A 12,604-nucleotide genomic window follows, 5' to 3' on the forward strand; every position below is an offset into this window, starting at 1 on the left:
AGCAAATGCTCAGCTTAAGGGTGTGCCTGTGTGTCTGCGTGCATTTGTGTATGTGTGTGTGTGTGTGTGTGTGTGTGTGTGTGTGTGTGTGTGTGTGTGTGTGTGTGGCCTTTATCAGACATGAGTTTTAGCTAATCGCTGTGTCAGCACACCAGAATTTAATTACTAGCTCTACCTTTGTCCTTTAATATTTACTAACATCTACACTACTTTTAATTAACCACATGTAGAAAAGCCATTGCCTCATTCTGGAGGAGAAACCGCTCTGCTAATTGTGTCTGTGTGTGTCTCACAAATCCAAAACAGTCACACCAAGTGTCATCCACTCTAGGGTACACTTCTACATCATTTGATTAAAAGAAATGCATGTTTTACCAATTCTGGTCCAGCTGAAATGGACACAGATCAGATTTGAGCATTAAAATCAGAAAGTGACTCAGAAAAACAGCTAAAAGAATTGTAGAAAAGGTAAAGAGGGCCAAAAAAAAAGATAGTGTTGGGTGACAGAAATAGTCAAATTGAGGAAATGTTCAGCTTGGCATTTTGTGAAAGGTGCTGAGGAGCAGTTCCTCTCATCTCTCATCCTATGTCAGAGGGAGGAGAGACAAATGACGGCCCGAGGCCTTGTGTCTGTCAAACATGATGGATCAGAATAACGCTCCACTAAAACTCCACCACGCTGCCTTTCAACACATCACATTTTCCCTTCAGTGCAAACACTAAATTGATAAAGTATGAAGAGTAGCTAATGGAAAGATGTAATAGTCAAACTAAAGCATATATTAGGGGGCTATGGAGCCTAAAGGGTAGAGTGCTGCTATCCATTGAGAAGTCTTACAGAGCAGAGGACGCAATATAGGATATGATAAATCACAGTGTTGGATTTTATCGTTCATATCCAAAGTGTGTGAGGATGTTAACCTCAGGCACCTGACGTCGCCATACACCCCGAGAACGCTCTCTCACACACACATACATGCTCATACACAGATGTATTGTACACCCACACATACACACACACACTCACACCAGTCCCCACACCAAGCTGCACTACAGTGGTTAATGCCACATCAGGACAGCTTAAGAGGAAACTCTAACACTAATCCTGCTCAAACACACGGATCCCATTAAATAAAAATAATTCCAATTCATACATTGTATAACAAAATGAGAACAAGAGAAACTCACCTATGGGATGAAAATGCTGTTTATAAAGAACAGGGTAACATTAGAACCACTGTCATCAAAACTCAGTAGCAGCCGATGCAAATCCAAATTTGTACTAAGTATTCTGAAGGCTGTGACATATTAACTACTATTTTGGGGTACCATAGAGGGGCAATTTTAGACAGAAGTCTTATTTTCATATTCATATTTTTTCATGATGCAACTGTTCCTTTTTGTCTATTAAGTTAACCATATTTTTCCTTGCACTGCTAATTCCCAATTCCGCTGAAGACAAAATTGCTTCAAATATTGCTAATGTGTCGTTGCCTGTACACAAGGTATCTGCAGGTTTCAGAAAGCCAAATTTAAGGCCTTTTTACTGCTACCTGAAAATGGAGTTAAGAGTGACTTGATAACCAAAATATAGAAAATAAAGAAGCTGGCAAAACCTTCCTATTTCCTATTGAACATAGCTGATAAAAGTTCTAAAACTACACATGAGCAACATAAGAAAAAGGACACCAGGAAATTAAATGTTTAGGACATGATGTCCAACATGTTTGGCATATTAACTACGGCCCTGTATTATCTAAGAGTGGACATGCGTGAGGGTCAAACATAAAGTGAAAGTAATATAATGCAACATGAGAAAATTAAATTGACACTACTGCTGGTACCATTCACATCTTGTGGCAAAACAATTAATAGCATTTGCCTTATTTCATTTACATTACTTTCCAACTAAAAAAAAATCTGTCAATACCACTATCTAATTTCATAGTTGTGTCAAAATGAAACTTTATTAAAACTAAACTTGTATTACATGTTGAAAAAAATAAGACCTCTATTAACTGTATTTAAAACATTGTAATATTTTCTAAGGCCCTCTATTTACTGTATTTAAAGCATTTTAATAGTTTAAGGCCCTCTATTTACCATATTTTAAAACATTTCAATACTTCTAAGGCTCTCTAGTTAGTGTATTTAAAGCATTCTTTCTAAGGCCTCACATTTAGACGATTTAATGTAAGGCCTTTCAAGGACCTCCAGATAGCCTGTAAATAGATAAACAGCACAGGTCCCTCCAGCAGAACAAATGGCCTTGTCTCTTAGTGCGCTGAGCGAAAACAGCCTGTGAGGAGTCAGGACATAATGCCTTTACCGTTTCTCTGCTCTCAGACAGGCCTTCACAAAACGAGGTGGAGTCAACCTGCTAATACGACTTAGATCTAAACATAATACATCAGAAAACATATGGTAATAGATTCTCCTGATGGGTAGGGCATGTATGGTTAAAACATCTTTGATGGTGGAGCTTATTATTTTAGTACTCTAGAGTACATGGCTGGGGAAGGAGCAGAGACATGAGTTTGTACAGTGCATTACTGTAACCTAATAGTCGCAGTGTACGGGATCTGGAATATCACCTACCCTGGTGAGAGGATAGGGGAACGGTCCTCTCAGAGTTAAATAAACAGTGACAGGGGGAAGAGGAAAACAAACCGCAGAATATCTCTCTATCTGTGAAACCCAGACTCTCTCCCCGAGCCCTCAGCACTCAGCAGATCCTTCCCTCTCCATCCTTTTCCTCTCCTCTCTCCCAGGAACGTGCCAAGACAAATATATAGGCTGAGCAAGAGACACGTCAGAGTCAGAACTAGAGGGGAGAAGTTAGTAATTCAGAGCGGTGACTTCACTGACTGGCGTCAGTATTGCTATCTGCAGAATAACAGTTATCAAATGGCGGTAACCTAACCGTTATGGTGGCTACCAACGTTCTTAACTCATGGAAACTAATGTCTTTCTTTATAGCCAGACCCAGGACACTCATGAAGAGTGTGACTCTCTCCCTCTGTGTGGTGTGTGAGATGACGTCCTCCTTACCATAGACTTGGTGAAGGGCCTTGCCAGGGTGAAGAGCAGTGTCATCAGCCACCAGCTCCGGTGAATGGAGGTGTACATCATGTTCCCAGGATGCACTGCGTTGCAGGTGACGCCGTGGGGCGAGAGGCGGCGGTGGAGCTCATTGCTGAAGAGGAGGTTGCAGAGTTTGGCCCGATTGTAAGCCAGCATGGACCAGTAGTCTTTCTGTGGGGGAGACAGCAGGGCCAGGTCCACCTTGCCACACGGGTCCACCAGGTCTGTGAACCTGGGGGACAGTACAGATCAAGAGTGGGTTAGAGCGTGTGTGTGCGTGTGCGTGAATGTGTGTGTGCATGTGTGTGTGTGTGTAGACTTTCTAACGGCAGATGTGTGGTGCTGGCTGCATACAAATCAAAGACGTGACATGATGTTCTTTAATTGCCTGCGACAGAGCTGTTAAACTCCAGATGTTTGACAAGGCCCCTTAAACATTACACTACTCGTTGTGTTATTATGCAGTCACACAGTAACATCACAATACACGGCAGTGAAACTACACTCCCCGGTGTGTGCGCGTGTGTGCATGTGTGAGAGAGACAGAGAGAGAGAGAGAGAGAGAGAGAGAGGCTCCAAACCGGTGGAACACATTCTACATATTAATCCAGTCATTAGAAAACAACCAATCAAAATGTCACCTGGTTTCCTTGTTGTGATTTTACAAGCTGGCTGCCTCTTGTTTACTGTCGCCTTCCGCAACATCCTTGCTTGGCTAAATTACAACATCTGCAGGCTTTTCATTTCATGTGCTGCAACTTCATAACTACTTTAGCAAGTAGAGGTTGATAAATCAATTGCCTGAACGCCAAATGCAGGGTTGTTTTTTTCTGAAATTTGTCACACATTATACTGTAACTTGTGTCTTGCTGAATCTGAGTGAGGTTTCACAGTGATCTTACAATCAGTAAAGTATCCTGCCAGACCTACCACACTATCAGATTGACAGCAAACCATACTGGAATGCAGAGATTTTGGCTAATGAAAATGTCTCCCGTCTGTTCATAAAAGTAGGGACCCGGAGTTCCAGCTTAGATCTATCAGAGGTAATTTCATTAAGGATATTATCTCCTCTTGTTTGACCAGACCTGATGCGGCAGGACAGTGGAGTAAACCTGTATTGGGCCAATTCCACTGTAAGCCCCTGTGTTGGAAACTGATAAAGTGTCCAGCCATTACCCGTCTGTCCATCTCTCCCACCCCTGTCCCCTATAGGTCAATGCTTTACCAGCGGACAAGGGGCTTAGGGAATACAATATGCTGCCAGGTCAGGGGTCGCACGCTGCTTGTGAGGGGAGGCTAAGTGAATAAACGGGAAATCGGCGGAAAACGAAAACACACAAACAAAAAAGGCAGCGACTTCAATAGATGTAATATAGGTCTGGAATGAGGTAGACAGAATGGAAGATGTAATGTGAGATATTGTCTATTTCCACTCCTTCTTCCCCTCCCTCTATTCTGTGTCCGTGTGTAACTGACTCTCTCTGGTCCTGCCTAAGCCCTCTTTGAAGGGGTTAAGGCCGCTGCTGATTGTAGAGGAGAGAAGGGAGGATAACGGGGGAGGAGGAGGAGAGAGGGAGAGAGGGAGAGGGAGGGGGGCGACAGGAGAGATGAAGATGTGAGGTGGAAGGGTACAGAGTGAAGGGTAGAGTGGGAATACCTGGCCGTCCTTGGCCTTGCAATACATTTCAACCCAAGACATTTTGCCCGTTCTAATAGCAGCCTGAAACAGGCAACAGGACTAAAACTGAGTGTGAACTTGCTGCTCTGACTGCGTAAGCAAGTCTTGCATCAATCACATGCTGCCAATATTCGCTTCATGACATGTTTTCTTCCCATATGCTCTCCTCCTCTTACTTCTCCTACAGCGTGTAATAGGCTGTAAGCGTTGTGACCCCAGTGAATCTGAGTGTCAAAGCATCCCCTCTGCTGCTCCTGTCCTCTCATGCATGGCAGTCTGTATAACATAACTCATAGAGGACCGTGTAATAGTGCTGCCATTTGATCTGCTAGAATAACTCTGCCTATGTTCTCCCTGTCTCAGGTCACTCTGCCCAGCTCCAATCAATCACTCTGATTGGCCGTCTGACTGACTGAAGCCAGGATCAATGTCGCGCACACACACACACACACTCAGTGACTCTGATACACACGGCCCAGGGCGCAGGAGTACGGACCACTGTAAGACATCATGCTTGTCTACTGTATGACAAGCAAAACAGAAGCTGGCCTATAGAGTAGCGATGCTTAACAAAAAGACAGACTGAGAGAACGATAGATCGCAGAGAGAGAGAAAGGAGGGGAGAAAGGGGCTGAGTCAGGGGGTCAGACAGAAAGGAGCAGATATTTGATGCAAGTAAATTTTAGCTGGTAAGTCCATCCATCATGTTGATGATACGTTTAATACACACTGACAGCGTATGGGGGGAAATGAGTTTTCAGTGAGTGAGGCTGTCATGTCTGACAACACGCAGTAAGTCTGATCTATCAGTTCGTAGAGGAAAACTAGCCAACGTAGCGGCTGTGACTGCATGACTGGAGCTGTACAGCTACTGGACGAGATAGGGTAGATTTGAGGTAGCAATGCTTAAGTGTGACTCTAATATGGCTTAACTGTTAAGGTGGGGAATACAGGTCAGGCTAGGGTGTAGAGCTCAATGGGTGAGGGAGGGGCACCTACATGGAAAACAGGGTTCCCACACACTCAAGGACTTTTCAATGGCTTTCAAGGACTTGTTTGGTGAAATTTAAGGACTCTAAATCTGCATGTTATGGAGTAAGACATGAGATTGGTCAAAATTAGACATCATAGATGGCTTTTTACTCATGATCTTGTCAAGAAATCCTGGTGTAATCCATCATTTTAAAACTGCTGATATCAACACAAATATCCATCACAGGGTTTTCCTCAGGATGTGAGGTGTCGATCAAGTACTTTTAAGGCCATCCATTCATACTTTTTTTTCTCAAACACACAAACTTTCAAGGATTTCTAAGGCTCGTGGGAACCCTGGGAAAATGTATGCACTCACAGTGTTGGAAGGTGCATTAGCTAAATGCTTCTACCACATGTTATGCATGTGTTGGGAGGTGGAGAAAAAGGGATGGCCTGGTGGATGAATGGATGAAGGTGAGCGGAATCAAGCTGTCAACCTGTGACGTGTCATGCCTCCTCTCTCCCCCGTCTTTTCTGTCTCTATCTACTATTCACAGTCAAATAAATCAGATACACCATGAAAATACTGCATATTTTCTAGAAAGCTAGAGAGGCCAGCGTACAGGGTTTACTGTCCATACCTGTGGGACTCTGAAGACACCACCACAACGCGGGCGGGGGCAGAGCGACGCAGGACGTCCTGCAGGCACTGGACCAGCAGGAAGTGACCCAGGTGGCAGATCTGGAAGGTGGACTCCAGGCCGTCCTCCGTCAAGCGCCAGGGCTGAGTGCACACCGCCGCGTTACACACCAGGATGTGCAGGGGCCTTATGGAGAGAGGAAGGCAGAATATAGCATGTTAAAGTGACTTTTTATTGATTATCAGTGAAAACAAAGACAACTGCAGTAGATGGAGGCCTTTTCAGAGCATTATAGGCAGGAGAAGAGGTAAGGAGAGATAGAGAGGAGAAATAAAAAAAAAAGGGGGAAGAGACTGGGAGAAGAGGAGGGCAGGAAAGGAAGCAGGGTGTCCTGTTCCAGAGTGCAGCAGACCTCAGAGGCCTACAGAGACAGAGCAGCAGTAACACTGATATGACACAGAGGTTTCCACTGCAACTCCCCCACGGCCTGACAGGTACTGTAGATACTGAATACAGCTGGCCAGGATCCAAGAGAAACAACACGTTGAAAAGTGATCTCAAACCTCTTTTCAACACACAAGGGGTGGTGGAGGAGGCGGGCGGTGATACAAGCTCTGTGTTCGAGAAACCGCCAAACCCACCAACACACACAGAGGCTGAGGAGAGCAGTGCATGAAATACACAGACCAAACATCATAATATAAAAGGTAACTGAAGCATTTCAGTTAACACACAAAGACACAAGACACACTCCCATTCTTACACCCGATGTGTGGGCCTGTGTATTGCAAACACTCCCGGCTCACGTGCCGGTGTGCATGGAGATTGCCGGATTGGTCAGGGCAGTGAGAGATCCTTGTCGGTGACAGCGTCGCTCCAGCGAGCTCGAAACCACGGTAACACAGCCGAACAATCCAAACACACCCCACCAATTTTTAATTTCTTCCATTAGAATTAATTATGAGGCCGAAGGCAATTTGTGTACCCTGTGTTTAAGACTGCCTACTGGATTAATTAAAAACTGGATGCTGGAAAATTAATGTGTGAATTGTTATGCCTTGCTATAATGAGCCATCCCATGCTATTACATAGGAGTGTACTGTACGATCACCTTCAGGCCTCCGAACACACAGGGTTCATTAAAGAGCACAAACCAAGTCACAAGTCAACTTAAAGAACGCCAACCTCAGCACATTATCACTAGAACACACACTGGTAGCGAGATATTTAAATTTGCAGCCAAAATATACCTAGGTTAGGCAGTCTAGCTAGAAAGCTTTGTAAAAAAAAAAATGTGTTCATAAATGGCTTTTTTGACCTGCAACTAAACCTGATAGAACACAAGTTAAATGAGTAAAACAACACAGTTGCTGATGTCAGTTTCTGTCCTGGAATTGCTCAAAGCTTAATAACACACAAAACAGGCTGGTTGTTTTTAGCCCAGTGTTCCCCTGTCTAATAGAGCGTGAAGTACAATAACGTTGTGTTTCACAAGCCAAAACTCCTGGCTCCGTCCCCAACTTACCGGCTGGAAGCTGCACCATGACACTGTGAGCGTGAACTACTGACTCAACTTTTCAACCTTTGACTTCAGCTGCTGTTTTAACCTAATCCTTACATCGATTCCACTTCTTGGGCTTTAAATTTGGCCCCTACCCCCTGTCAGGACCTTATACTGTAAAGACAGAATTCTGGCCCAAAAAAAACAGAAGAATATCACCCCTAAAAATTTGTGAGCAAAAACTCCATACAACCAACTTTTCTCGCTGGCCAGTGGAGAGATTTCCCCCACGCAGCCCAGATGGGCCTCTGGTGAGTCTGCTTGTAATGTAAAAGGCCTGTTAATTCAACTGCCCACCAGTTAGTCCCTCTCTCATAAGCGCAGGTCTAATGAATGTCTTTAATAGGCCTATTGCCGCTTACCACAGTCCCTCCATCCACATTAAGACCTCACACACCACTGTGCGCAGTGTGCAATCTCAGCGCTGGTCAAACGAGGGTGTTAACTACCAAACAGGGAGACATCAGTTTATATATTTACTTTAAATAACCCCCCTGGGTGTGACCCCTGACCTCTATGATAATGTGGGCCAGCAGGAAGAGATTGCCTGTGTGAGCTGGGCTCAGACTGCTGGTCATTAACACTGCGCTTTATTGGCCACAGGTAAACTGGCACTGGCAACACACACACACATATACAGAAGATGCATATGTACAACCCATCCAGATCCAAACTCAAGCACTTACACACACACAGTGCATACCTGCTAAGCATGCAAAGATACACATATAGGCTGTCTATAGCTCACAGTTTCCCCCTCTCACAGCCGCTGTAATAGAAAAGAATGGACAAATGGTAGACTAATTTGATATGGCTTGCATGTATTTATATGGATCACCCATTAAACGTAATACGTTTGAAATTATAACAGGATAAATGCAGTTACAAAACAAAATCACAGGTAAAAACAAATTGCATGTGTTAATTATGGAACGTTCAGTAGAAATTGTATTAGGGGCATTCTGTCAGCGCTATCCTCTATCAATTACACCCCAATGAAATTGCACTGCATTCAACAATATCAATATCCAGGTAATTTCATTTCAAAGGACAGGCAATTAAAGCAGAATCGGGGTCAATGGAACACAAAGCAGCGTGAAAGCCACTGACTAAAGCACTTAAAAGCAAGGGAGTGAGAAACGAGAGGAGGAAAAGAAAAAGGCTCTGATTACATTTCACCTGTCAATGACACGCTGCGGGAGCATTATTGTGTGTGTGTGTGTGTGTGTGTGTGTGTGTGTGTGTGTGTGTCTGTGTTTACAAATGCATGTGTGTGTGTGTGTGTGTGTGTGCATGCATGTGCCTCCACACAGAAAGGTCTGTGCATGGGTATCGGTGTACATAGCTGTGCGTGTGTACGTGCGTGTATGCACATATGTACGTGTTGTATGTGTGTGTGTACGTGTGTGTGTGTGTGTGTGTGTGTGTGTGTGTGTGTGTTATGCCTGAAGACATACGTGCAGTAATAGAGTGGTGGTAGACTCAGACAGCTGCCCAGTGCCATTCACAGCTCAGAGCTCCCAGCCTCCACTCTGCTCTGTTCGCCTTCTGATGAGAATTAATGTACTCTGACGTCCCGTGGGACTCCCCCACTCCCCCCCAACAGCACAGCTAATGAAGAAATACAACCTTGCCAAAATACTGAGGTGGAGAGAGAGAGCGACGCAGACAGGGCGAGAAAGACAGAGACAACACGAGAGAGGGAGAAAGAGAGAGAGACCGAGACAGAGAAACAAATTACAAAAAATAAAAAAGAGGAATGGAAAAAGTGGGGAAAGTAGGGTTAAAGGTGGGTAAATAGGCATCAGCAGGCCCCCTGGAAGCACAAAGGGATGGTGAGCGTGGATGGAGGGATAGATGAGTGAGATGGGAGGAGAGCTATAGGGGACGGAGTGAGGGAAGCCACCGTGAGGTTTGGCCGCAGCCCAAAACACGTGTCCTGGATAGCCATACCCTGCCCCGGGGCTGCTACGGGCAATGACTGCCCTGCCTCTCCCCAAGGGGCTCCCCTGACGCCAACACACACTCACACACACACACACACACACACACACATACACTCCCCTGCCTGGAGACCTGTGAGTGGATGAGCAGTATGGATGACAGAACACATGACCCCAAAAATAGCAACAGTGTGACCAGCCAGGAGACACAAGACACATGCCATAAAAGCTGACCACCACAAAAATAAGTGCGATGAAGTCCGTTCATCTGCTCGACCAATGTCAAACAAATAGACGCAAATGCATACACACGCCGGCTCCTGGGGCCTTGTCCATATGGTGTCCATCAGTAACAGTTCGGATGTCCTTTAAGCGCAGTGTGTGTGAGAAATAATACTGATGAACACAGTGTGCGGGAATCTGTTTCTATAAATGGCCATATTCGGTTCTCCTTCCTTTCTTTTTGTTTGTGTATTTCTTTGTTTTTTTCTTTCTCTCTCTCTGAGGAAGTAGACTGTGAAAGGCTTGTGACAGTTGAGATGGGGCTGATAGCACTACCAGAAGGTGGGCCTGAACAACTGAGAGGCAATGTCAGGATCGGTTGGTTGGGTCTGCTGCCATATATTTGATTCACAGACCAGTTCCAGACCAACCCGGCCCCGTCACAACAGAGCCTCTATAACTAGGGAGATATTGCAAGACTTTCCCTGCCTGCTGATGAATTTATCCAAAAAGCTCAGAAGGGACAACCTCTGTTCAACTCCTGAGTTTCAATTCAAGGCATAGAAACACAGAAGAGTTCCCCCAGGATCTTGGGAAGACGAGGTTACGGGTGGCTGGATGGAGGAAGGGTTGGAGGGGTTGTTTACTCACAGTTTCTTGGCCTTGAAAGACTCTGCAAACTCCTTGACACTGCGCAGAGAGGCCAGGTCGCACATCATGGCCTCCACTTTTGCTTTGTGCTATAAAGACAGACAACAAAAAAAAACATACTTGTCATAACCACAGCAACAGCCACAGCAACATGGTCATTGCCATTATTGATGATTTTCGCAGTCATCACCATGAACTTCAACAATTAATCGAAAAAAAAATTGAAATCGCAATATGAACTTATGCAATTTCCAACAATTTTAAAGTTCTAAAAAATGTATGACAAGAAAAACTTGCAGTTTCATTGTCACTCATTGTCAAGTGTCAATATTGTTCAGCCCTAGTTGTTGTAATCTCTTCAAACAAAAACGTTCATCACATACACATGCAGAGAAAATCTATGTTCAAATGGTGACGAAGGAGTGCGGTTTCACCCAGTATACAAAAGCAGGGAAACAGATAAATACAAGGATCTGTTACACAGACACACTGCTAAAACCCACATGAGCAGAGTGGTGACAAACGGTCATAGTCCTGTCTAAAGACTCCTCAAGAAGCTCCGTAGCTTTTGACTGTTTCCTCTCAGCCCTGCGTTTGCATGTGTGTGTGTGTGTGTATGTGTATGTGTGTGTGTGTGTGTGTGTGTGTGTGTGTGTGTGTGTGTGTGTGTGTGTGTGTGTGTGTGTGTGTGTGTGTGCGCATCTCATCTCACACCATATGTTGGGAGACAGGGAAAAGATATGAGAGGAGCAGAGAAAGATAAATGACTTAAGAAGTGAATGCATAGCTGCATTTACACACTGAGGGGAGACAGGCTAAATATTCATCATCCACTCCATCCCACTGTAGCATTCCGCTGCAGGGCAAAGGCCTCCGCCGAGAAGCATACAGGCCTAAAGGAACATAGCTCTTTTGTAACAGCGTGTGACCCTGTCTTTTTGCCTGTGACAAAGCACGTCAACTCAGCCTGTCTGTCTCTTTCTCTCTCTCTCCTCTTCCCTTTTTCTACATCTTTATCAGCACACGCCCCATCGACAGACAAGATACCTCCCATCTCCGTGCAACACATGAGCTCACACAGGACCGTGGAGGATGTTAGCGTGAGTGCGTGGAGCGTGAACCGGGGTGGAGCATATTCCGCTCAGACAAACGGTCCATTAGACTCATCCCTCAGGCCGGAAAGAGAGACAGAGGGAGAGAGAGAGGGGGAGATATTGCTCCCAGGATTCCCGGCTGGGGTCTGGGTTCGGGAGCACCAGTTATTCCTGACGCTCCCTCTCCCCTCGTCCCGCCCGGCGTCCCTGAGGAACGCTGTCAGCTCGCATTACACCCCGGAAGAGCGTTCAGCGTTCCGCTCTCCGACCGCCGCCACTGCTGCTGCTGCTCCCCCGTCAGCCTTTTCCCCCTGATCTGATCTCCGTCCCGTGGGCGTCATATGGGAACGTCTTTCCTCAGCGCGTCTGTCTTGGCGGAGCTAACTGTACATGACACTCTCAGCAAGGACGCTCCATGGAGCAGTGAGCACAAAGAAAACAAGAAAGGGTTAAGAGCGCCTTCAGATGGAAATGTGACTCTTCAGGCATTTTACAGACACCTTAACTGCCCCGGGGTGTATTTATACATTCATACACAGACACACGCACACCCACACACACACACAACAAATTCAATGTTGTGACTCAAGGGTAAAACCACGCTATCACACCATTATCTATGCCTGAATTATTCTCTTGATGCCACTCTATACCATTATATGGATGCTATTACAAAGCATTAAAGGGCTGATTATGGCTATTATAGATATGATTATAGGGTACCTGCTTATATGATCTGCACACAGCAGTAA

General features: G+C 45.2%; 1 protein-coding gene across 1 annotated transcript in view; it reads right to left on the reverse strand.

Annotated features, from left to right (window-relative positions):
- Positions 1-12,604, reverse strand: part of wwox (WW domain containing oxidoreductase) — a 123,570-nt gene that overhangs the window by 79,323 nt on the left and 31,643 nt on the right. The window contains exons 6-8 of the mRNA XM_071537822.1: positions 10,759-10,847; positions 6,382-6,567; positions 3,052-3,316 (exon numbers count right to left, since the gene is read on the reverse strand). Coding sequence (XP_071393923.1) covers positions 3,052-3,316; positions 6,382-6,567; positions 10,759-10,847 — 540 coding nt within the window. The remainder of the gene's footprint in view (positions 1-3,051; positions 3,317-6,381; positions 6,568-10,758; positions 10,848-12,604) is intronic.

The sequence above is a fragment of the Centroberyx affinis genome, unplaced genomic scaffold, assembly GCF_046629955.1.
Source record: "Centroberyx affinis isolate AG114_WGS23_722 - 3 ecotype Tasmania unplaced genomic scaffold, CSIRO-AGI_Caff_v1 ptg000189l_1, whole genome shotgun sequence".
Classification (NCBI taxonomy): domain Eukaryota; kingdom Metazoa; phylum Chordata; class Actinopteri; order Beryciformes; family Berycidae; genus Centroberyx; species Centroberyx affinis.